The sequence below is a fragment of the Nycticebus coucang genome, chromosome 10, assembly GCF_027406575.1.
Source record: "Nycticebus coucang isolate mNycCou1 chromosome 10, mNycCou1.pri, whole genome shotgun sequence".
Classification (NCBI taxonomy): Eukaryota; Metazoa; Chordata; class Mammalia; order Primates; family Lorisidae; genus Nycticebus; species Nycticebus coucang.
The window spans coordinates 85,994,826-86,021,500 of NC_069789.1; the positions used below are offsets into that span (position 1 = coordinate 85,994,826).

Sequence of the window (26,675 nt, forward strand, 5' to 3'; positions counted from 1 at the left end):
ATAAACAGTCTAGTACAAGTGTCCTTATGATAAAAGGATTTTTTTCCTTCTGGGTAGATGCCCAGTAATGGGATTGCAGGATCGAATGGGAGGTCTAGGTTGAGTGCTTTGAGGTTTCTCCATACTTCCTTCCAGAAAGGTTGTACTAGTTTGCAGTCCCACCAGCAGTGTAAAAGTGTTCCCTTCTTTCCACATCCACGCCAGCATCTGCAGTTTTGAGATTTTGTGATGTGGGCCATTCTCACTGGGGTTAGATGATATCTCAGGGTGGTTTTGATTTGCATTTCTCTAATATATAGAGATGATGAACATTTTTTCATGTGTTTGTTAGCCATTCGTCTGTGGTCTTTAGAGAAGGTTCTATTCATGTCTCTTGCCTATTGATATAAGGGACTGTTGGCTTTTTTCATGTGGATTAATTTGAGTTCTCTATAGATCCTAGTTATCAAGCTTTTGTCTGACTGAAACTATGCAAATATCCTTTCCCATTGTGTAGGTTGTCTCTTTGCTTTGGTTATTGTGTCCTTAGCTGTACAGAAGCTTTTCAGTTTAATGAAGTCCCATTTGTTTATTTTTGTTGTTGTTGCAATTGCCATGGCAGTCTTCTTCATGAAGTCTTCCCCCAGGCCAATATCTTCCAGTGTTTTTCCTATGCTTTCTTGGAGGATTTTTATTGTTTCATGCCTTAAGTTTAAGTCCTTTATCCATCTTGAATCAATTTTTGTGAGTGGGGAAAGGTGTGGGTCCAGTTTCAGTCTTTCTTTCTTATGTTTTTGATAAGATGTTTGATGTTCGCACTTTTCTTTAAGCCAGTTAATTAGACCTCTTTTATGTGTTCTAGTAGTGAAACATTGCATATAACATGACATTTATGGGCACACAAGCGTATGGATATATAGACAAGAGTAGATATTTTTAGGTGACACAGGTGGAATGATTATAGTTTGAAAGGCCAGAGCATACCAAGGAAGGGTAAAGTTGTATGTAAAGTCCCAGTTAAGCTTTTCCTAAAAGTTAGACAAAGAAAGTCGTAAGCTCTTTTCCTAGTAGGGGTAATTGGGAAGCACTAAAAGAAGTGAGCAAAGATTTTATCTTCCATTGAGTGGAGAAGCTGTGGAAAACATGGGGTTTGTAATTTATCTTTTACTCTGATGATGGAGATAGCAGAGGGAAACAGGTCCTGAAAATTTAGGAAGAGCAGAGGAAGTGGCTCTGTTGTTCATTAGAATCAATTTACTTACCTGTGTCAATGAGAGAGTTACCTAAGGCTCAGCCATCCCAGTATGATGAACTTAAGTCTGTTTAAAAGCCAAAATCTGTCCATCAAACTGAAGTAGTTCCAGTGTGTCCATGGGTGTGGAGGCAGCCTATTCAGGGGTACCCACTGGATTCAAAAGGCAGATAGTATCTCCTGTTTAGAAGAGGATACTAGTGCTTTCAATGCCCTTTCTTTTTGCAGAGAGGGCACAGTCCTAGAAGAGACTGCTTCCTGGGGCATTTTTACTCTAGGGACCCAGAGTTATAGTGGAGGCAAAGCTCAGTTCCCATAGAAGGGCATGGCCTTGGTGTCTTCTTGCCTTGGTCTTTTGAGTCACTCTGTCACTGGAAAACTCTTTTATAGGGGCAGCCACCATTTGAAAAGCTTTTCTTCTGCTATCAGTCCCATTCTCTTTTCCTTTCACCTCTTCCTATTCTGGTTATCAAAGACCTTGAAGGCCAAGTTTAAAGGTGTTTGCTTGTGGAGTCTAAAGCCCCTTTTCAAGTTTTTGGGGTTTACACTGAATATTATGGCCAACTGGGAGATGAAGTGAATTGCTAATATGCATTCTTTTTCTCTAGTGTTAGTATCTAAATTAGTAAAAAGGCAAAAAGATTGACAGTTCTGAACTTTTGAAAAAGGCTGCGTTTTTATCTTGTCTCTGATGATTTATAATGTCTTCTAACCCTGCAGCCTCCCAGAGAGGGAGTTGATATACAGACGTGGAGGGAGTTTTGGAACTTGGCACAAGAGATGGAGATGAAGAAGAAGGAAGAGGGGGAACAAAGGGAAGTGCACTGAGGGAGAAAGAGAAACATCCCCTGGAAAGTGAAAGACAGAGAGATACAGTGGTAAGAAGTAACATGAGGCAGATAGAGTGAAGATCAGAAAGTCTTGCAAATTTGAAGAACACTTGAAAGTTTAGGACTTTAGACCCCTCACTGGCCAGTGGTGATAGAAGATTGAGTATTAGAGTAGTATTTAAGAGATTCCTTCTTGGGCCAAACTTACTGGTCTTTTAATTTACGAACTGGGACAGAGGTTGATGAGTACCAAAGTTCTCACTGAATGTTGCATATCACAGCAACTAGGAGAAGGAAATGGGGAAGGGCTTTAGGGACAGTCATACATTGATGCAGAGTCTGAGTGAGGCATTCACCAGTAGATTTTTGAGGTGCTTATTATACATCGGGCATCCCCAAATCCTGAATTAGACCTGAAACACAATTTAAGGTGCTGGCCAGAAGGTGGACATCCTGAAGACTTGAAATTGAGAAGGAACTTCCCCAGATCCAGGTGTCCCTGGGTCTGTGTGAAGTCTGGGAAGAAATGACTAGGAAGCATCCTTCCCAGGCACTTTTCCAAGAGTGGCAGACCAGCACCAGATTTCCCCAAACCATGAAGCTGCCAGCTCCTTTTTCAAGTGCATGACCATTCTCAAAGCCCTGGAGACTTAGTGACCAAATGAGGGCACCAAGAATGAAGTCTTAGAAACTACACAGGAGGGAGGAGGGAGCAGTTTCAAGATGACAGAAGAATGAATTCCTCATATGGATGTAGAGAAATAGCTCAGTTTCCCTCTGTGGGCCACCAAAATGGTAGGGTGTGAACTAATGCACCTGGGTTTAGAGAGATTTCCCCAAAGATGAGGGTAGAAAGGAGTTTATTTTATTTTATTTTTCCCAAGCATAAAAAGGGCAAAGACAGTGAAGGGGAGAGAGAGAGTGATTGCAGAGAGAACCAAGTACTCTGGCATTTTTAAAAGAGAAAGATTTACATACCTTTTCTGCCTGTCCAGCTCTTTTCAGAAGTTGAGCAAAACAGAACTGTGGGGTGCCTTGTTAGCAAGAGAACTCATAGGATCTTTAACTGTTACTAGGAAATTGCAGGATTATATATTTTTCTGTTATTTTCTTCAAGGATGCCCTTTCGTCTTTAAAGAGTGAGAAGAGAAATTTTGAAAGAAGCTGGAATTAAATTCCAGCTGGAACTGGATTGATGCCTGGTGAAATCAGTTTTAGATGAGACATGTAGAAGGTTGGGCATTTGAGGATTAATTTTCTAAAACCCTCTTTGTCCATATATACTTTGGAAGATCTTCATGCATTCTCCAGAGTATGTGTACCCCAATTTGAAGACTTTTGTCCATTATTCAAACTCACATGAAAATAATTTAGAAATTTTCTGTTGACAGTAGATTTAAGGAAAAGAATGTGTTGATAAGAAAAAAAAGTCTCTATTTAAATAATAGTAATGTCTTATTAAGTAAGATATAGCAAAGTGACTCTTGCTTGTGAAATGTTCTCTCTAAAATATTATAAGATAGGGAACCTGAAGCCATGTGGAGGAAACCCTTATAAGAGTTTTAAGGTTAGAATCTTGACTTCCTGTTGCCACACCTTCTTTTTCCTTTTTCTCTTTCTCTCCCTCTTGTTTTTTCTTGCCCTTCTCTTAAAAAAAAAAAAATCCAAATAATGAATACTTCTGATTACAAGGTTTATAGCAAAAATCAACAGTCCCTAATTTCATCACTTCTGACCCTTATTTCAACTCCCTAGAAGCAATTTTTTTTTCAATGTTGTTTTTATTTACTTCTATTTTTCTAAATGAATTGCCTAAGATTTTCTATTTGGAATGTCTTATGCAAAGAAACATTTCCACCCTCCAAGTGCCAGTTCTCCTGTTAAGAAACTCATATAGAATTAACTGTACTTAGAAAGAACTTACAACTAAACTTGTAAGAACCAAGTTATTCATTTACAGTGAAATATTTAATGATAATTTACATTTGATGTTTACATAGGTGTGCCCAGTACATTTTCTCCTGTTGGAAACTATCTAACATGCCATATATCAAAGAGATACTAAGGTGTGGAATAGGAACAAGAAGAGTTAAACATATGATTAACATATTTAATTGTAGTAGGCTCTGATGAGGCATTTTCTTCAGTTTCCATAATAAGGATAATTATTTTGGACTTTCAGAATAAAACAAAATTTAATTGTAGAGAAAGATAAAATATAGAAAATTAGAAGCATCTTTTGTATCTGATGGAAAATATGCTTTATCTTGAGACAATTGACTATGAATCAGATTGAACAAACATGACAAAAACTTGCTGTAGTATAAAGAGTACTAAGAGTCCTAGTTCTAAATATATAAGTGTCTTTCTTTTTTTCTGAACATTTCTTTTCACTTTTTCCTCACACCAGTTTTCCTATCTGAAAATGGGAGAATTGGGCTTACATAATTATTTTTGGAAATTTTAACATTTGTGAAACATTTTTAGGGAATTAATTCCTTGTACTTCTATTTTTGGTAGTTGGTTTAATGACTTTAGGGGATTATTTTTATGTTCAGTTTCTAGACATTTTGGTTGTACTCTTCCCATTTTAGGCATTCTGTTTTTACTTCTCCACTGTTTTATGTATAATTTTCTTTCATATTTACATATGGAATTATAGTATCATAAATTTTATATTTCTTTCTTCAGTTATTTCTTTGAAGATTAAACTGCAGAAAAATGTGCTGTATGTTGAATTTCTAGTATTTGTAGTTGGTCCCACTTTTCCTTTGATCTTGATGCTTTGGGAAGCTTCCTGCCTACCTCCTTTCTAGAAATCAGTTATATTTTCTTTCCTTTGTTCTAGTTGATAGATTGAAATGAAGTGTTTAAAATTATAATTTTGAGATTATGTACTTCCTTTGCATAAACTATGTTACTTTATTAGCAGTTTTGGCAGTTAATTTTTGTATAAAGATGTGGTTTTTGCTGTCTAGACAAATGATGTGTGAATAGTTGTAAATAATGAATATAGAGAGAAGTCCCAAGAAAGATCTGGGATGCTTTGTTGTCACCGTTAGTTCACAAAGCCCTTGTAAGTTTGTTCTTTTTGACAGTTTAACTCACTTCTCAAGAATGAATCTGAGGGTGGTGCCCATAATATCAGTGGGTAAGGACACCAGCCACATAGAAGGCTGGCAGGTTTGAACCCAGTCTGGGCCAGCTGAACAACAGTGACAACTGCAACAAAAAATAGCTGGGCATTGTGGAGGGCACCTGTAGTCCCAGCTACTAGGGAGACTGAGACAAGAGAATCACTTAAACCCAAGAGTTTGAGGTTGCTGTGAGCTGTGATGTCACAGCACTCTACTGAGGGTGACAAAGTAAGACTGTAAAAAAAAAAGAATGAGTCTAAGATCCAATTATAAAGATGGATCTTGTTGGATCCAACAAGATGGATTTTGTTAATACAGGACAAAAATTTCAGTCTTCATGATACCTTGTTTTACAAACTTAATCTATTGTAAAAACACTAATTCAATTGTTTTTAAATTGAAATACCCTATTGTGATTACAGTTCATATTTGGTTTTATCTGTTCTTATTTGCTTTGACATGAAAATTTTCTTGGTCTGTTTTGCCTTTTATTTTTACTTTTTAATAGAAAAAGATCCCTGTCCTCTCCACAGAGGGATAGACTCTGGGAGTAGGTGTGAGGTAACCATGCTTTTTTTTTTTTGTAGTATGTGTTATATATCTTGGTAAGTCTTATGATTTTAATTGTCTTAATCTTATCATCAGAGCACTTGTTTAACATATAGATTCTTTAAACTTTTTCTAAAGCAATAGAATCTGAATTTCTAACATCTGACTTAGTGTCTATTTTGACAAATGCTCCATATAATTCTTTTGCATAGCTAGGTAGATAAAATTTTTACTAATCTTTTTCTTTTATGTATTTCTGTTTGCTTTGGAATTGCTCTCCCAGGTTTTTTAACTCTCCCTTTCAAATATATAAGACAAGACCAAAATTATTTGTTTTTGAACTACCTGTATTGCTATTTCATTTTTAGCTTTTGATATTCTTTTCACATGTATTTGTCAGATTCATCTGGAAATCTTGGTTCTTCTTGTGGATTTTAGCAGTAAAAGACATATACTTGTATTTTTATGTTTTGATACTTAGGAAATATTAAGGCTCATAATTATTTATGTGTTCTTTGTTTCAGCTGCTAATTTGAATTATTCCCTCTTACCTCTTCGATTATATTAAAACTCTTCATTTTTAAGTATTTGATTTGACTCATATCATTTACAGAAATGTATTAACTCTTATACCTGTGTGATTTTAAGATACAATAATGAAAAATACTAAATTTGAGTCCTGAAAGGTATCTATACCTTTCTGTATTTTCTACACTTATTCTGCAAATACAGTTATATAAGGAATGTCATTTTATTATCTGGAACCTGTGTTCCACTCTGATTTTTGTCTTGATGTTGAACAGGTTAAATTGAGGAGAGCAGGGTAAGAGTTTGGTAACAGAATTGCCATTCCCTATAAATAGATTTCTAAGGATGGTAGATGAAGAATGCAATTTTTTTATCTGTTTCTTAAAATTAGTTTTAGTTAGGGCTGTGGGCAATTGTTCATTTTTCAATATGCCAACTAGAAAATGGGAAATTTGATTAAATAAAATTAATAGACTAACTTAAATGGATGCATAAAGTTGCTTCATACTGGTTATACTATGGTATTAAAGAAAACTGGGCTCAAATTTACATTTTTTTAAAAGAAAAATTATAATTTTTTATTGTAGGAATCACATGCTGCCCAACTACAGATTCTTATGGAATTCCTCAAGGTTGCAAGAAGAAATAAGAGAGAGGTATATTTTGTGTGTTTTATGTTTCATTTACTAGTGTTGACTGTTCTCATTTTGTAAAAGCCTTTCAAGTTAAAAAAGTTTATTTAAATATTTTAAAAAGCATTTTAATTTTTAGGAGGTTTTCTTTTTTGTTACTTTAACTTCTTTCACCTTTACAACTTGGTATTTTAAAAATCTTTTTCTGGAGATACACTGAGGAGTTTTCAATAAGATTAATACAATTACTTACCTCGAAGCTATAAAGGATAAAAAGTAGAAATATTAAATGATAGCCATGAAAAGTAAACTGAGAAAAAAATGCATGAGGCTGAAAACAAGTAAAAACATGGCTACTTATTTAGAATTTAGAAAATCTAAGTTATATAGGATAGCCAAAAAGGAATTTTGTATTAATAGTCTTAATGGCCAGAATGTTCTAACTTAACATTTACAAATTCCTCAGTCATTTTACACGTACATAAAATATGGGAAAATTAAATAGTCAAAATCCTGTGCTCTGTATAGCAAACTAAAATAAGTTTGAATGCTGTATTTTTTCTTGAAATTCCTAATCTCAAATTTGTTATTTTTACTTTAAAAATAATTGCTTAATTACAGAATTTATACTCATTATAAAAAAGTGTAATCTGTGCTGGTGTTCTGGGCTATCTTTATTCTGTTTGAAAATAAAAAGTTGAGAGATGTTTTTATTTTGACAAAGTAATTTAGGTGTGTATTGCCAGAACTTTCCATCGCCTTAATATATATTTCCCCTTCTTTTAATTATTCATTGTGTCCTATTTTTACTTTTTCTGAATTACTTCAGATTAGATTTTGCTGGATTATGCTAGTGTTGATAGCTAAATATTCTTTACATCATTTGTGACTATGTTTTTCTTTTTCTTAATTTTTGCTAAGTTAACAATTGTAATTTTAATATGTATATTAACAAAAACATCTTCATTATAAATGTAAGATTTACTGTGCCTTTTATATTTTTTTATTTTTTATTTATTTATTTTTTTTTTTTTTGGTTTTTGGTTGGGGAAGAGATGGCTTCCAGTCATACATTTGTTTAAATCTCTGATAGTCCAGGATAAATTGCAGTAGGCATGAGAACCACCCAAGGATCTTGTTAAAAAGCAAGTTCTGATTAAGGGGGCCTGTGTTGGAGCCTGACAATCTGCATTTACAGTAAGCTCCGTGTGGTGTTGAAATTTGTGGTCCTTGCACCACACCTTGATTTAGTAAGGCTGAAAATATTTTACTATATGGAAATAAAATGAGTAAGGCAACATATACACTATCATTGTTTTTTGCTGTAGAAAAGTAATAATTTTTTATATTTCATATATTACCTTCTAAATAGAATATAAATTTGTGTGGTAGTAGTTATATGTGTTTCTCTTTTAGACTTAAAACTCATTGAGGGGCGGCACCTGTGTCTCAAGGAGTAGGGCACCGGCCCCATATACCGGAGGTAGTGGGTTCAAACCTGGCCCCAGCCAAAGACTGCAAAAAAAAAAAAAAAAGTAACAAAATAAAAATAAACTCATTGAGAATGAGATTCTGTACATAAGAAAGTACCTGATAATGAATAAGGAAATGAGTCAGTGAAATGAACAGTCCAAGCATAAGGATACCTGTGGTTAAATGAAATGAGTGGTTTTTATCTCTGTCTTGAAATATTTAATGTTTTCATTAGTGCCTGAGGTTTTTTAGTATTAACCACATTTTAGTTTTCTTCTTTTTAATTTATCCATGATTGAGTGAATGAGTATTTCAATTTTAATTATGTGGGCAACTTTGAGGAGCTAGGTTAACAAATTTTAAAAATGTACCTATTCCTTTTACTAAATTTTATAAATTTTGCCATGATTGGATTTGGATACTATAACAATTTGTAATCATTATAAGCTTTAGTCTAAAAACTGTAGTTGATTAATCCTCATGTTTTAGTGCACTCAGAATAAAGTCAGTGGTTGTATTTTTTTTTTGTATGTATTATAAACTCTATTTGCATGTTTAATTCTCAAAATGGATATAGTAGCTGAAGATCGTACCTTCTGTAGTATAGTTTACTTATTCAAGTAAAATACAGACTTACCAGGAGGCACACTACTAGTTTTAAATTTGTTTTCCTAAGATTAACATTCATACTTTGAAAATTAACCTCCTGATTTCATTGTAACTTTTAATTGGATTTATATTGTGTATTGGCCAGGGGTGACCAAGTTTTTTTCTGCTGCATGTTGGAAGAATAAGAGTTCTCTTGGGCCACACATTAAGAACACAAACACTAGGGCGGCCCCTGTGGCTCAGTCGGTAGGGTGCAGGCCCCATATACCGAGGGTGGCGGGTTCAAACCCAGCCCCGGCCAAACTGCAACCAAAAATAGCTGGGCGTTGTGCGGGCACCTGTAGTCCCAGCTACTTGGGAGGCTGAGGCAAGAATAAGCCCAGGAGTTGGAGGTTGCTGTGAGCTGTGTGAGGCCACAGTACTCTACTGAGGGCCATAAAGTGAGACTCTGTCTCTACAAAAAAAAAAAAGAACACAAACACTAAACTGGTTAGCAAAAGAAAGATCCATACATACTTTTTGTATGTATGATTAGACATTAGATTAGACAGCTCTGGTTTAGACATTGATATATGCCAATCTAATAATTTAAATATGCATTTTAAATTTAACATAATCATTACCCCAGTGTCACATTTGGCTAGTAATTTAGGGCAATTTATAATCCTACATTTAATTTTTAATTTTGACTTTTTCCTATTGACTCTCTTTAGAATATTAAGAGAATGGAAAGTGTAAGGTACGTGTTAGGCATTTGGGTTATCTATTGCTGTGTAACAAATTATCCTCAAATCCATTGGTTTAAAACATCAAACATTTAATATCTTGAGTTAGGAATCTTAGTGTAGATTAGGGGAGTGTCTTGGTTCTGGCTTTCTCCCCAAGCTGCAGTTAAGGTGTTGGCCTGCATAAATGTTATCTTAAGGTTTGATAACAGCATAAATGTTATCTTAAGGTTTGATTGGGATAGCAACCCTTTCAAGCTTACTCACTAGCTGCTGGAAAGAGAAACCAATTTCTTGCCACATGGTCTTCCCCATAGGGTAATTACATGGCAGATGACTATTCTTCAAAGGGAGAGAGTAAGAAAACAAAACAGAAATCATATACTTTTCGTATCTTCTTCTTGGAAGATACATCCTAACACTTTTGCTTTTTTCTCTATTAGAAATAAGTTATTGGTTTAGTCCACACTTGGAGAAAATTAATCATGGGTATGAATACTAAGAGATGGGGATATTTGGAGGCCATCACCATAGAACCTGCCTACCATATATTTAATAATTACATGTATTTAAGTGAACATATTAGTCTTCCTTTATGGTTAGTTTGAAGAAAAGGGCTTTGGATTCCACGTAAAAGCCAGTGTTTTTTGTACCAGCATTTGAGCAGTTACCTTATACCGTAGAACTTCCATAGTTGACCACTTCCTTACATTGACTACTTCCTTAAATTGGCCTAATTATCATAGACCAGACATGCACCACATGTACATATAAGTATAGTAGGCCTAGTTGCTTATGTTGATCAGTTTGTTAACAGTCTCTTGAGTGGTCAACTTAACAGAAGTTCTTTTTCATTTGATTTAATTTTAAATTACTTTTGTATGTTTTTGGTACCTATTTAATTTACTGTAATAGAACAGTTTTGATGAGTCTTGATTTCTTTTGGGTTTTGTTTGGAATTTTACTGAATTTTAAACTTTTTATTTGAAAACACAGAAATGTATTTAAATCCAATTGTAAGAATTAAGAGTAGAGTGACCATTCATGTAACCACCATCGAGAACACACCAGAATATTTTTAGAATTCCCCAAGCCCCTGCTAACCCTTTCCTAATTATAGTCTCCTCCTTTGCCCATTTGGTAACTTATATTCTGATACTTATGGCAATCACTTCCTTGTCTTTCTTTAATGTTTTGTTGCCTGAGTATTTATAGTTCTTTCTCTTTTTGAGCTTTGTGTAAATGTCCTTGGGCAAATATGTACTCTTCATTTATGTCTTCTTTGGCTCAATGTTAAGATTTATCCATAGGGTTGTATAAGACTACAGCTTATCGATTTTTGTTGTTGTGTAGTATTCTACTAAGTGAGTATACTCCATTTTTGTTGTTTATGGACATTTAGGTTTTCAGTTTGGGGCTGTTCACAAACAATGCTATTGTCTTATATGTGTATGCAGGTGTCTGTATGGGGTATATTTAGAAGTGGAATTAATGATTCACAGGGTATGCCTATCTCCAGATTTAATAGATAATACCAAAATGTTTTCCTAAGCAAGTGGTATTATTTATTCTTTCTATAGTCATTGTACAGGCATTCCTTTTGCTCTGTATTATTGCCAATGATTGGTATCAATAGACTTCTCAGTTTAGATAACCTTGAAATATGTACTTCTATCTCTTTGTGGTTTTAATTTGCATTTCCCTGATGACTAATGAGGTTGAGCATTTGGTGCTGTGTTAATTGGCCACTTGGATTTTTGTGTGTGTGTCTGAAGTAATTGTTTAAAAACTTCTGCATTTTTTTTCTACTTGGTTGATTTTTCTTAAAAGTTTGATGTTTATATATGCTAGGTATACATTCTTGATAGATCTATCTCTTACAACTATCCTTCCCTTTATTTACGCTGCTTTTTCCACTGTATTAATGATGTCATTTGGTGAACAGAAGTTTCTGACTTCAACAAAGTCAAATTTATCTTTGCTGTTACAATTAATGTCTTTTGTGTTCTTAAAGAAGTCTTTTCCAGGGTGGCACCTGTGGCTCAAAGGAGTGGGGCACGCTGGCCCCATTTGCTGGAGGTGGCGGGTTCAAACCCAGCCCCAGCCAAAAACTGCAAAAAAAAAAAAAGTCTTTTCTACCTGTGGTCATAAAGATATTTTCTTACACTGTGCCTTATTGAAGTTTTATTCTTTTATTATCTTTTGCATTTGGATCTATACTCTATATGAAGGTTTATTTTTGTGTTCAATGTGAGGTATTGGGATCTTTTCATATAGATAGCCAGCTGTCCAAGCATTCTTTATTAAAAAGTCCATTCTTTCTCCATGGATCTGAAGTTTTGCCTTTCTCATATATCAAGTATTCATACGTGTATGGATTTGTTTTTAGGCTTTTCTACTATACTGGTCTATTTGTCCTTTTGGCAATACATATGTACTACCTTGTATTAAAAGCTAGAATTTTTAGGTAAGTTGCTCTTCATCTGGGAAGTATAGGCTGTTTGTCACTCTGCATTTCTATATAAATTTGAGAATCAGCTAGTACATTTCTATGGCAAAGTTGCTATGATTTTTATTGGGATTACTTTATGTATAAATTTGGGAGACTGTATATTTACAATATTGAGTCTTCTAATCCATAAACATGGTATGTCTCTTTATGGTTAAGTCTTAAGTAATTTTTAAAAATTATGATGTTTTTCAGGGTATTATTCTTACATATCTTTATTTTAGATTTAGTTATTTTTGATGCTATTATAAATGAATTAGCATCTTTAATTTTAGTTTCTTACTGTTGCTGATCTATAGAAATACAATTTTAATTTTTACATACATTATTTTAAAAAATATTCAGCAACCTGGTTGACTCTTATTAATTTTAATTGTGGGTTCTTCTCTGTTTTCTATGTACACATCATAATCTGCAAATAATAACAAGTTCAGTTTCTTTTTTATGATCCTTATATATTCTATTTATTTCTCTTGTCTTACTCTGCTGGCTAGGACATCCGGTACAATGATGAATAGAAGTGGTGATAGCGGGGCATCCTAGTCTTGATGCTGATCTCAAAGTGAAAGCATTCGACGTGTCACCATTAGGTATGATGTTTTCTGTAGGGCTTTTTAGGTCCTTTTTATCATTCAAGGAGGTCTGTTTTTATTCCCAGTTTACTAAGGCTTTTTAAAATTATGAGTGGGGTTGAATATTCTCCAAAATTTTTGTGCATCTGAGGCAATCATATAATTCTTCTTTTTGCTTTTATTAATGTGAATAATTACATTGATTTAACATTAGAAAGTTAATCAGCTTTGCACCTGGGATGAACAGCCGTTTTGGTTGACATTTAGTTCTATCACTAAACATTCTGCATTCTAGGAAATCCCATCATGACAGTTTCCCCTTACTTGCATTCCGTGTGTATACCAAACTTGGTCATTGTGTATGTCCTCTTCTAGGTAGTTTGGCTTACCATGCTTTTGTTTAGGATTTTTGCACCGATATTCATGAGTAAGATTGTTTTCTTCTTACACTGAATTTGTCCAATTTTGATCTTGTCTAGTTTTACTGTAAAGATTATGTTAATTCTCAATGAATTGGGAAATGTATTTTCTTTTTCTAGAAGAATTTACATAGTCTAGGAAGGCTATCTTTGTTGAGTGTTTTAAGATTCAGGTTTTTGTTTTAGATATCCCTTTTGATAATGTTAAACTTTTTCTATAAGTTGTCTATGTCATGTAAATTTTCAAATTTATTGGCATAATGGTTTTAAGGTTTTAGTATCCTCATGGTTCTTAGTGTCTTATCTTTCATTCCTGACACAGCTTATTTTGCTGTTCCTTTTTCTCTTTTTTTTTTCTTGATCAGTTTCTTTTCAAGGATGTATTAATTTTATGAGATTTAAAATTTTATGGCTTTGCTAGTGTCTTCTCTTTTATGTTTGTTTTCTCATTTTATTAATTTATGTTTCTTATTATTTCCTTCCTTCTGCTTTCTTTGGTTTTATTTTATTATTCCTTTCTAACTTGTGGACTTGGATATGCATAATTCTGTGCAAACTGCTTTTTATAATATAGGCATTTAGGGGCATAGTTTCTTTTTTTTTAATCTACACCTAATGATTTTGGTATCATGTTATTGTTTAGTTCAAAATATTTTCTAATTTTATTATATTTTTCCCTTAGGATTATAGGAGGTCATTTAGAAATAAACCTCTTATTACTTGAACATGGAGATAATCTTCTTGTCTTTTTTGTTAGTAGGTTTAACAATTGCATTATGAATGCAACATACCTTGTTTTATTCCTTTGTAGTATTTGATATACTAATTTGTAGTTGGTTAAATTTTTAGTTATTTATGTTTAAAAAGAGTATGTTTTCTGCAATTACATGGTTTTGTGTAAAGCTGCTAAATATGTGGTAAGAATTTTTTACAACCTTACTGAGTCTTTGTCCTTATTTTATCAATTACTGAATCATTGTGTTTGAGGTGGATTTCTCACAGAGCATCATATAGTTGCACTGTGTTTTTTTTTTTTTTTTGTTATTAAATCATAGCTGTGTACATTAATGCAATCATGGGGTACAATGTGCTGGTTTTATATACAATTCGAAATGTTTTCATCTAACTGGTTAACATAGCCTTCATGGCATTTTCTTAGTTATTGTGTTCAAACATTTATGTTCTACATTTAGCATATTTGACATGTACCCTTGTAAGATGCACCGTAGGTGTGGTCCCACCAATTATCCTTCCTCCACCCATTCTCTCCCCTCCCTGCCCATCCCTCTTCCCTTTCCCCATATTCTTGGGCTATAATTGGGTTATAGCTTTCATATAAAAGCTATAAATTGGTTTCATGGTAGGGCTGAGTACATGGGATAAAGTACATAGTACTTTTTCTTCCATTCTTGAGATACTTTGCTAAGAAGAATATGTCCCAGCTCCATCCATGTAAACATGAAAGAAGTAAAGTCTCCATCTTTCTTTAAGGCTGCATAATATTCCATGGTGTACATATACCACAATTTATTAATCCATTTGTGGGTCATTGGGAACTTGGGCTTCTTCCATGACTTAGCAATTATGAATTGGGCTGCAATAAACATTCTGGTACAACTATTCTTTGTTAAAGTGTGATTTTTGGTCTTCTGGATATATAACTAATAGAGGAATTGTCGGATCAAATGGCAGGTCTATTTTTAGATTCCTAAGGTGTTCTCCAAACATCTTTCCAAAAGGAACATATTAGTTTGCATTCCCACCAGCAGTGTAGAAATGTTCCCTTTTCTCCATATCCATGCCATCATCTCTGGTTTTGGGATTTTTGTGATACGGGCTAATCTTACTAGAGTTAGATGATATCTCAAAGTAGTTTTGATTTGCATTTCTCTGATGATTAAGGATGATGAGCATTTTTTCATATGTCTGTAGGGCGTGCGCCTGTCTTCTTCAGAGAAGTTTTTCTTCAAGACCCTTGCCCACCCTGAAATTGGATCACTTGTACTTTTCTTGCTAATACGTTTGAGTTCTCTGTGGATTCTGGTTATTAAACCTTTGTCGGAGACATAACCTGCAAATATCTTCTCCCATTCTGAGGGCTGTTTGCTTGCTTTACTTACTGTGTTCTTGACTGTGCAGAAGCTTTTTGTTTGATCAGGTCCCAGAAGTGTATTTTTGATGCTGCTTCAATTGCCGGCGGGGGTGGGGGCTCCTCCTCATAAAATATTCTCCCAGACTGATTTCTTCATGTGTTTTCCATGCACTTTCTTCTAGTATTTTTATAGTTTCATGGCTTAAGATTAAATCTTTAATCCAGTGAGAGTCTATCTTAGTTAATGGTCAAAGGTGTGGATCCAGTTTCAGGCTTCTACAGGTTGCCAGGCATTCACCCAGCACCATTTGTTAAATAGGGACTCTTTTCCCCACTGAATGTTTTTAATTGGCTTGTCAAAGATCAAATAACAGTAAGCAGCTGGGTTCATCTCTTGGTTCTCTATTCTGTTCCATGTGTTTACCTCTCTGTTTTTGTGCCATGCTGTTTTGATCACTATCGATTTAGTATAGTCTGAGGTCTGGTGGCGTGATTCCTACTGCTTTGTTTTTATTTCTGAGTAATGTCTTGGCTATTCGAGATGTTTTCTGATTCCATATAAAATGAAGTATTGTTTTTTCAAGATCTTTAAAGTATGACAGTGGAGCTTTAATAGGGATTGCATTAAAATTATATATTGCTTTGGGTAGTATGGACATTTTAACAATGTTGATTCTTCCCAGCCATGAGCATGCTATGTTTTTCCATTTGTTAACATTTTCAGCTATTTTTTTTTTTCTTAGAATTTCAGAGTTCCCTTTATAGACATCTTTCATGTCCTTTGTTAGGTAAATTCCCAAATATTTCATCTTTTTCGGCACTACTGTGAACAGAATAGCATCCTTGACTGTTTTTTTTCAGCTTGATTATTGTTGGTATATATAAAGGCTACTGATTTATGAGTGTTGATTTTGTAACCTGAGACGCTGCTGTATTCCTTGATCACTTCTAAGAGTTTTGTAGTAGAATCCCTTGTGTTTTCCAGATATACAATCATATCATCTGTGAAGAGTGAAAGTTTGATCTTTAGTGACCTTATATGGATACCCTGGATTGCCTTCTCTTGCCTAATTGCGATGGCTAAGACTTCCATTACAATGTTGAAAAACAGTAGAGACAATGAGCAACCTTGCCTGGTTCCTGATCTGAGTGGAAATGATTTCAGTTTAACTCCATTCAGTATGCTGTTGGCTGTGGTTTTGCTGTAGATGGCCTCTATCAGTTTAAGAAATGTCCCTTCTATACCCATTTTCTTAATTGTTCTGATCATGAAAGGATGCTGGATATTATCAAAAGCTTTTTCTGCATCAATTGAGAGAATCATATGGTCTTTGTTTTTTTAATTTGTTTATGTGCTGAATTATATTTATAGATTTATATGTATGTTGAACCAGCCTTGAGACCCTGGGATAAAACCCACTTGGTCATGGTGTATAATTTGATGTGTTGGCAGATTCTGTTAGGATCTTGTTGAATATTTTTGCATCAATATTCATTAGTGATATTGGTCTATAATTTTCTTTTCTTGTTGGGTCTTTTCCTGGTTTGGGGATCAGGGTAATGTTTGCTTCATAGAATATGTTGGGTAGTATTCCTTCTTTTTCTATATTTTGAAAAAGGTTGAGTAATATAGGTACTATTTCCTCTTTAAAGTTTGGTGGTATTCTGCTGTGAAGCCATCTGGTCCCAGGCTTTTCTTTTTAGGAAGATTTTGTATACTTGATGCTATTTCGGAAATTGATATAGGCCTGTTCAACATTTCCACTTCATTCTGGCTAAGTGTAGGAAGGTGGCATGCTTCCAAGCATTGGTCAGTTTCCTTAAGATTTTCATATTTCTGAGAATAGAGTTTCTTATAATATTAAGGATCTTTTGAATTTCTGAAAAGTCTGTTATTTCATCTTTGCCATTTCTGATTGATGAAATTAGAGATTTTACTCTTTTTTTCTTGGTGAGCTTAGCCAAAGGTTTATCTATTTTATTGACCTTTTCAAAAAACCAACTTTTTGATTTATTGATCTGTTGTATAATCGTTTCATTTTCAGTTGCATTTAATTTTGTTCTAATTTTGTTTATTTCTTTACCTCTGCTGGGTTTGGGATTGGAAAGTTCTTCCTTTTTCAGTTGGCTTGTGATGTCCCATTAAGTTGTTAAATTTCTCTCTCTCCATTCTCTTGAGGAAGGCTTTCAGTGCTAAAAATTTCCTCCTAGGACTGCCTTTGCTGTATCCCAGAGGTTCTGATAATTTGTCTTCATTATTGTTTTGTTCCAAATATTTGGTAATTTCCTTCTTAATATAGTCTATGACCCAGCTATCTCTCAGCATAAGGTTATTTAGTTTCAATGTTGCTGCATGAGTGTGCAGATTCCTGTTGTTACTGGGTCCAACTTTTATTCCATGATGGTTTGAGAAGATACAAGGAATAATTTCTATTCTTTTAAATTTGTTGAGTTTAGACTTGTAACCTAAGATGTGATCAATTTTGGAGTATGTTCCGTGGACTGATGAGAAGAATGTGTATTCAGTTTTGTTTGGATGAAATGTTATGTAGGTGTCTGTTAAATCCAATTGTTAAATGGTTAAGTTTAAATCTAAAATTTCTTTGCTGAGTTTCTTATTGGGTGATCTATCCAACACTGCCAAAGGAATGTTGAAATCTCCACCTGTTATGGTGCTGGAGGAAATCAAGTTGCTCATCTCTGTTCGAGTCTCTCTTACTCTGATTGGGTGCATAAGTGTTAATAATAGAAGTCTCATCATGTTGAGTGTTACCCTTAACAAATATGAAGTGACCATCCTTATCTTTCCTTACTTTTGTTGGTTTAAAGCCTGTTGTATCTAGTATAAATTTGCAACCCCTTTTTTTGATTTCCATTTGCCTTTAATATAGATGACCATCTCTTCACCCTGAGCGTATATTTATTTTTTAAGGTAAGATGAGATTCTTGTATGCATCAGATATCTGTCCTGAGTTTTTGTATCCAGTCAGCCAACCTGTACCTTTCTAGAGGACAATTTGAGCCATTCATATTAATTGTAAATATCGATAAGCCTGGTAGAATTTGGCGTATCAAGTTTTTCGAAAGTCCAGTGGACATTTTTAATCCTTTTGCCACTGTGGAAGTTGAAATTTGATCAAAAGTTTCTGAGTGAGTTTACTTCTGTGGTGGAGGATTGTGCTGGTCATTATGGAGGATAGGTCTGAGAATATCCTGGAGAGCTGGTTTAGTTATGGCAGATTTCTTCAACATGTGAATGTCATTAAAGTATTTAATTTCTGCAACATAAATGAAACTCAGTTTAGCTGGATACAGGATCCTGGGTTGAAAGTTATTTTGTATTAGGAGATTAAAATTTGATGACAACCCTCTTCTATCTTGAAAGGTTTCAGCAGAGAGATGTGCAGTCATTCTAATATTTTTCCCCTTGTAGGTTATGGTTTTCTTTGGTCTGTCTGCTTGCAGAATTGTCTTCGTTTTTTTTTTAACTTTGGTGAAGTTAATTATAATGTGTCTAGGAGGTCTTATTTGCGTTGAGTCTTTCTGGGATTCTGAAACTATCTGCTATGTGAATTTCAGAATCTCTTGGCATGTGTGAAAAGTTCTCCCTCATTACCTCATGAAGAAGAGCTTCTGTGCCTTTTGAAGCAACCTCTTCATCTTCCAGAATTCCTTTAAAGCGTATATTAATTATCCCAGAGTTCTCTGAGAGAATGATCCGTTTTTGCTCTCCACTTCTCTTCCTTGCCCACACCCTGTGCACACCTCTCAAGAAAATGCCCAAGAATCTGGATTCCATGGGGGACAGGCTTCCATACCTCAGGGTGAGAGTGGAGGGGAGTGCAGGGAGTTCAAAATTGCATGTAGAGAATATTAGTTTAATACAGTTTTATGCCTGGTGGGAGAATGCCATGGCACATTCTTAAGTCCTCTGTAGGGAAGGAGTTCCGGTTTTTAGAGGGTCTCTCCGGTGGGATAAAATAGGAGGGGATCTGAACTCTGCTTAGTTGTTTGTATAAAGTATACTGGTGAGCTGTTCTCATGGGAGAGGGGACTCCCATCTGCTTGGTGATGCATTTTGTACCTATTGTTTGTTTCCTTGGGGTCACAGCTCACCTCAGGAGTGTTGATGTGCGTTCTTTACCCTTCTCTCTTGGCTCAGCTTCAGACCATCAGCTTACTTGCTAAACTTTTGTCCTTTAACTCTCCTTCTGGTCAGGAGCCTCTGTGGAAACCTGGTTCCAGTCGGCCATCTTGGCACGGCTCCTGGACTGTGCTTTTTTGTCTACTCTGCCAGTCTCAGTCTTTTAATTGTGTACATAGTATTTTATGTAAATGTTATGGCTTACGTGAGCCCTTTTTGTTTCATTTCTCTGTTTTTGTTACTATCTTTGTTATTATTTATTTGGTTTTCTCCCAGTGGGTTCTGGAATAGTGTTTTTAGTATTCCTTTTTGATTTTATAATGTTTTGAGTACATATTTTTGTATGGTTTTTCAGTGATTGCTCTAGGTATTAGAACATACACTACATTTATGACTTATTACCGTCTCCTGGTATTAACATCTGCTTACATTTCATTTTCAATAAGTCATTTTAATTTGCTTGCCTATTTATTATTTATTTATCATCTTGCTTGTTCTATGATTTCTTTTCAACTTTTAAAAGTTTCTGTGGGAAGGGTGAATGAAGTCTTATGGTAAATTTGACATTACAGAAATTAAATACTAAGTATATGTACGTCTGTGGGGTGGTTGTATAGGATGATGAATATTTTGGCTTACTGTAGTGTACATTTCATATGGTTAAATATTTTGCTTTTGTTAGTAACTCTTTTACAATTAGTATATATTAAGTTTTACTACTACTTTTTAAAATTTGCTTTTTCTCCTGAAAGTGTAACATTGTCTTCAATTGTGTATAATTCTCAATTATATTAATGTTAAAAATTCAATTAGTAGTTTAATGCTTAAGCATACTTTTTTTGTTTTTTTGGTTTTGTATTTATTTATTTTTTTTTTTTAGAGACAAAGTCTCACTTTGTTGCCCTCGGTAGAATGCCATGGTGTCACAGCCCACAGCAACCTCCAGCTCTTGGGCTTAGGCGATTCTCTTGCCTCAGCCTCCCAAGTAGCTGAGACTACAGGTACCCACCACAACACCCGGCTATTTTTTGTTGTAGTTTTTCTGGGGCCAGGTTTGAACTCTCCACCCTTGGTATATGGGGCCAGCACCCTACTCACTGAGCCACAGGCGCTGCCAAGGATATCTTCGTGATGCCATTACTGATGGTCAAATAGATGAATACTGACGACACCTACCTGCACCAAAGCTTTTGTCAATAGTGATAGTGTCAATTTGTTTTTGAATTCTTCTACATTTTGTCTTCAGAAGGGATTCTAATACTTATTTGGTTTTTACATTTAATAGTATTTATAAATTTTTTTTAGATTTTGGCACAGTGTGAAGAGAGTGTTTACTAAGGATGCCTTCGGATCATGTTCTCAAATAGTATTGTCTCTGTTCTCCACCTTATATATTTATTGTTATTCATTTATTTTTAGTATCCCCAAACTCTGTGATGGCTGATTTTACCTAGGAATTGATTTGTAATTGATTATCATTCACATAATAGCAGTTCAGCTTTGCAAACTTTTCTTCATTTATCTCTAAAATGTTCTTGGGCTCCTGTTCATACTTTTATTCTAGGTTCTGTGACTTAGGGTTGTGATGTTTGCAGTGTGAATTTAGTCCAGTTATTGTTTTTACTTCTTTTAAATGATTGTCATTTGCCTTCATTTACTAGTACTAAAATGTCTTACATTATGCCCTAATAATTTTAGAGCTTCAAACCCTTAAGCATTTTATCTTAAATAGAAATAACTTAAATTCAATATGTGTTGTCTAAACAGTTTTCATTTTTCAGACTTTAAAAAAAATATTTGTTGCCTGACAGCTTACCATTTTCTCCCATAGATAGCTTATATAGTTTTTGTTCTAATTTATTGTCAGAGCAGCAAAAGTAAATTACTTTTATTTTAAAATGGAACTGTGCAATTGTTATTGAAAATAAAAATAATTTGAGTATTGGCAGTTTTATATATGGCAATAGATATATTATTTAGCAAAAGCTTTCGGGTATTGGAAGGATAAGATATTATCTTCAGAAGAAAGGATTATTAGAATTAATATTGGGGATTTCAGGTGAGTTAGAATTTTTTTCTTGTAGTTTTACAATTCTAAAGCAGAAGAAAATTATTAATTTGATCTCACTTTTGTATTATGTTTCATACAAGTGATTTTTGCGATCTCTGGATGTTGATATTATAGATGTTTACTTCCATTCTTCATTTCAAAAGCTGACCATGGGAGTGATTTGCTGAATTATAGGTCAGCATCACTAAAATTGAAAATGCCCATGAATTAAAAGCCTTCAGAGATGGTGAGGAATAACTGGGATGTTTATAGATGCTCAAGTGGTTTGAGAGTGATTTAGCCACTTGGTTTGAGCTAGGTCAGAGTGGTTTTTACAGTTGGGTGGAAGACTAAATGTTGGAAATGGCCGTGAAATGGAGTAAAAGTGGTGAGTTCCACCTAGTCTTGTAAACTGGGGGATTAGTGAATTTATCAGTGATCAGCCTTTATTTGTAATAGTACCAAGACAGGCAGTGTCTTTGAAGAGAACAAGATTTCAGTTATGGTAGTATTGTGTGACAAATTTTGAGGTGATGGAAAAGTTTATTAAAGTAGATGGATGAGTTGAAAGCATTTGACAATGCTGATCACTCTTTTACTCCTTGTTTCTCTGTTAACATATTATCTTTTCCTCTGGTTTTGTGACTACTACTTTGCCCTTCTTAATTGTTAATATTTCTTCCTTTTTCTTTCTCTTTAACATTGGTGTTTCCTACCATCTGGTTTTTATATCTTCTGACTATCCTGGTTGATGCTGGTCATTTCATTCATTGCTATAGCTTTAGATTTTTTTTTTGCAGTTGTTGGCCGTGGCCGGGTTTGAACCCATACACCTCCGGTATATGGGGCTGGCACCCTACACCTTTGAGCCACAGATGCTGCCCCACTATAGCTTCAGATTTATTATTTCCCCTTCTTATAGCTTTTATGTTTTTGCATGTGATTGTTTACTCTGCTTATTTTGTCTTAACCCACTGTTTTCCACCTGACAGTTCTGTTAGTCTTTTAAAGCTCAGCCTTTGATTTAATTTGAGATCTAATTTGAGTTACTTAGTCTCCCCCATTCTATGCCAATCTGTGCATTAGGGTTGGTCTGTGGTCTCTTGGTACTTTGCCCACTATCGTCACAATGCTTGAGTAGTTTGCCATTTCCTCTAGGCTGAAGTCTGTGAGGGCAGGGCCTATAGTTTCTTTAAATCCTGTTTTTCTCTGTGCTTAGCAAAATGTCAGGTATTACTAAATATTTGAATTAATACGTTACCAATTAGATTACTAACTATGCCTATATTGCCACAGAAGAGAGGGTGCTAATACTAATAAATATAAACTTCCCTTTTCACCCTTACCAGTCATTAAAGAAATGAATTAAACAATAAGGTACTATTTTCAAAAGGTGTTGGATAGTTGTTTGTATGAATTCTATAGCAAAAAGCCTGCTTAGATTTAAGATTTTGGACAAATTGTTTAACCTTTCTGAGCCTCATTTTTTTTAGTATGTAATAGTACCTATTTCACATTTAGCAATCAGCATTATTATGTAAGTATTCATTGTTATTATTTTACATTTTCAAAACGTGTTTGGTTTATCTATGCTAGAGTAAGATAGCTCATTAGTCATACTGATGATAGAAATTAATTAATTAATTTATTTATTTAAGACAGAGTCTCATTCTGTGGCCCTAAGTAGAGTGCAGTAAAAACATCATAGCTCATAGCAACCTCAAACTCTTGGGCTTGAGCAGTCCTCTTGCCTCAGCCTCCCAAGTAGCTCAGACTACAGATAGATGCCACTACCCAGCTAGTAAGAATTTAATTGGTATAGTGTTAATGGAAAGCATTTTTGTGTTATATAATGAAGATTTTCCAACTATTTCTTTTGATTAATAATTTTATTTTTAACAATCTCTTAAGAAAATCTGAAGTAAACCCCTTAACAAAATCTAATAATGAAATGAAATAAAATAAAATCTGAAAGTCCTATATGTTCTAAAATTATTTGTAATACTTAGCAGACAACTTAAATCTCTAATGAAAATGGTAGAGTTAAAATATATTTTTTAGGCTCAGCGCCCATAGCATAGTGGTTACAACGCCAACCACTATGGTGTTTGAACCCAGCCTGGGCCAGCTAACCAACAATGACAACTGCAAAAATAGCCAGGTGTTGTGACGGGCGCCTGTAGTCCCAGCTACCTGGGAGGCTGAGGTAAGAGAATCACTTGAGCCCAAGAGTTTGAGGTTGCTGTGAGCTTTGACGTCACGGCCCTCTACTAAGGACAAATAGTGAGACTCTGTCTCAAAAAAAAGAAAAAAAAAAAAGAAAATGTATATATATATAGTTTTAATGTTACTCAGTAATTGAAATGTTTGTAATTTAGTGGCACAGGAAATGGTTATATGATATAATAGGCAAGTATAAAAGATAAAACATCTTAAATATTTCAAAAACCTGTAAGATAGAAATGTTAAGATGTTAACTTGTACGGCAGTGCCTGTGGCTCAGTGAGTTAGGCGCCGGCCCTATATACCGAGAGGGTGGCGGGTTCAAACCCAGAACCCAGACCAAACTGCAACAGCAATAACAAAAAATGCTGGGCGTTGTGGCAGGTGCCTGTAGTCCCAGCTACTCGGGAGGCTGCGGCAAGAGAATCACCTGAGCCCAGGAGTTGGAGGTTGCTGTGAGCTGTGATGCCACAGCACTTTACCAAAGGCGAGAAAGTGAGACTCTGTCTCAAAAAAAAAAAAAAAGTGATGTTAATTTCTGGTTGCTTTTGGGTGATGGGATTTAAACTCTTGTCAGTCAAATTTTTGTGTATGAAGTCGGATTAACAACTGATATGGTGAATTTTTTATTTGGGTTTTAATAATTAATATGAAGGTTCTTAGGATAATTTGTTTTTTTAAGTCTTTTATCGTCATTGTTCATCTTTTTGTTTTTGTTGTAAGGTCAAACTCTGTTTTATTAACGAAGTACAACATTGTATTGTCTTAAAAATTAAGTCTTTACCTTTGCATTTTACCATTAGAACTTATAGCTCTATTTTGTCAATGTTTTTTCATCCCCTTAATTTGCCAGTACTGCCTAGTTTTCCAGAAATCATTTTCTAAATGTAAAATAATTTTCTAAATGCAAAATTATGATCATGGTAATACCATTATATTTGGCTTAGGTTTTTGTTCTTGTTTTTGTTTTTCCTCTATCTAATCTACAGCAATTGGAACAGATCCAGAAGGAGCTAAGTGTTTTGGAAGAGGATATTAAAAGAGTTGAAGTAAGAAATCAAGATTTTCTCTCATCTCTAGCAATTATTCCAAATTTATGAAATTGTCACCTTTCCTTTAAAATGCTGCATTAAGTTTATGTGATTTGTCTTGGTTATGAAGAAAGCAACAGATGTTAATTTTTTAATTGAGAATTTATTTTTGTAAAAAAAAACATTCAAAACACTGTCTTGAAGATAAAATCTAGTCCAGTTTGTTTACATAATGTTTTATTGCTATAATTTTTCTTAATTAGATTGAAAAAATCACTCAAATTTCTTGGAATGCTATTATATTAACTTAAAACCTTATTATAATATCATCACTAAACTGATTCATTGCTATTCCATTTTCTTATTAAGTAAATAATATATCTAGTGTGTGTATTTCTTGGTGGCAAGGTTGAAAGACAACTATGAGAATACGCTATAAATATTCTGTGAATATATAATATAATACTATATGATATAATATAATATAGCATAACATACTTCAGTCCATGGGAGGATCCTTGGGAGGCTCATAGGCTATTATGACATGAAGTTTTTGCTTTTGGCTGTATTTCAGTTTAGTTTACATGTTTTAAATTATTCTCATACCTTACTTTCTTTTGCTGTTATGTAGAATATGTTAAAGGGTAACAAATTTAATATTTAGTAGATGTTCAGTATTCCATGTGGCACTCGTAACTTCTTACATTTATGCCACTTGCATGATTATATGATTGAGCTAAAATTTTATTAGCCAGCAATACTTTTACCTAACTCTGCATCTTTAGTGCCATTTTAAAATTTGCTGTTTTTGCATTAACTGTAATGTGGCATATCAAAAATAATCTAGATTGTTGTGATTCAGAGACATAATTTAAAGGATGACGATTGATTAGGAGGGTCTTTTCTCTGGGTTACTGATCAAAAATTAGAGTCTAAGTCATTAAACAAAGCTAATATTTGAATCAAGAAGAGTGTTACTTTTCTTAATATTTTACAAAATGTTGTTAAAGTCGAGACTGACATATTCCAGGTTTGTTTTTTTTTTCCTTAAAAGAGTTGAACCTGATGATCCAGTCATATTACTGTCATATTTATCAATGATAATCATGATATCATTATCAATAGGTTATCACCTGGATTAACGATTTACTAGTTTACTGTTCACTTAATGTAATATACATCTCATTTAAATATTTACATTTGTCTTTCTTCTGCATTGGGTGGCTTCATTAATGATGAACAATATTTATTAAGGAATTTATAGTTCTTTAAGAATGTATAACATATGGTGGCACCCATAGTGCCGGCCACATACACCAAGGCTGGCGGATTCAAACCAGACCTGGGTCAGCTCAAGAACAATGACAAATGCAATAAAAAAATAGCTGGGCATTGTGGCCAGCGCCTCTAATCCCAGCTACTCCTGAGGCTGAGGCAAGAGAATCACTTAAGCCCAAGAGTTTGAGGTTGCTGTGAGCTGTGATGTCATGGCATTCTACCAAGGGTGACATAGTAAGACACTGTCTCAAAAAAAAAAAAAAAAAAATAGAATGTATACCGTAGAAAAGACTCATCTTTTAACTTTTCTGATGTCCTTGCTTTTGCACTCTGTGGAGAGGAAACCTTTAGAAATTTGGGAGCTGAGAGGGGTGGGCTCGATGGCTCATGCCTATAATCCCAGCACTCTGGGAGGCCAAGGTGGGCTGATCCCCTGAGCTCACCAAATTCGAGACCAGCTTGAGTTAGAGCAAGACCCTGTCTCTAAAAAAGAGGAAAGTAAAGAGAAACATCTGGCTATTGTGGTGGGTGCCTGTAGTCTCAGCTGCTTGGGAGGCTAAGGCAAGAGAATCACTTGAGCCAAAGAGTTTGAGGTTGCTGTGAGCTATGATGCCATGGCACTCTACGGGGGGGGGGAAGGGGG

General features: G+C 34.5%; 1 protein-coding gene across 6 annotated transcripts in view; it reads left to right on the forward strand.

The window, feature by feature from the left end:
• COP1 (COP1 E3 ubiquitin ligase) overlaps window positions 1-26,675 on the forward strand; it is a 249,419-nt gene that overhangs the window by 53,478 nt on the left and 169,266 nt on the right. For 5 of the 6 annotated variants that reach the window (XM_053605282.1, XM_053605283.1, XM_053605286.1 and 2 more), the window contains 2 exons: window positions 6,863-6,931; window positions 24,713-24,772. In XM_053605282.1, coding sequence (XP_053461257.1) covers window positions 6,863-6,931; window positions 24,713-24,772 — 129 coding nt within the window. The remainder of the gene's footprint in view (window positions 1-6,862; window positions 6,932-24,712; window positions 24,773-26,675) is intronic. The other variant, XM_053605284.1, reaches the window with a different exon arrangement.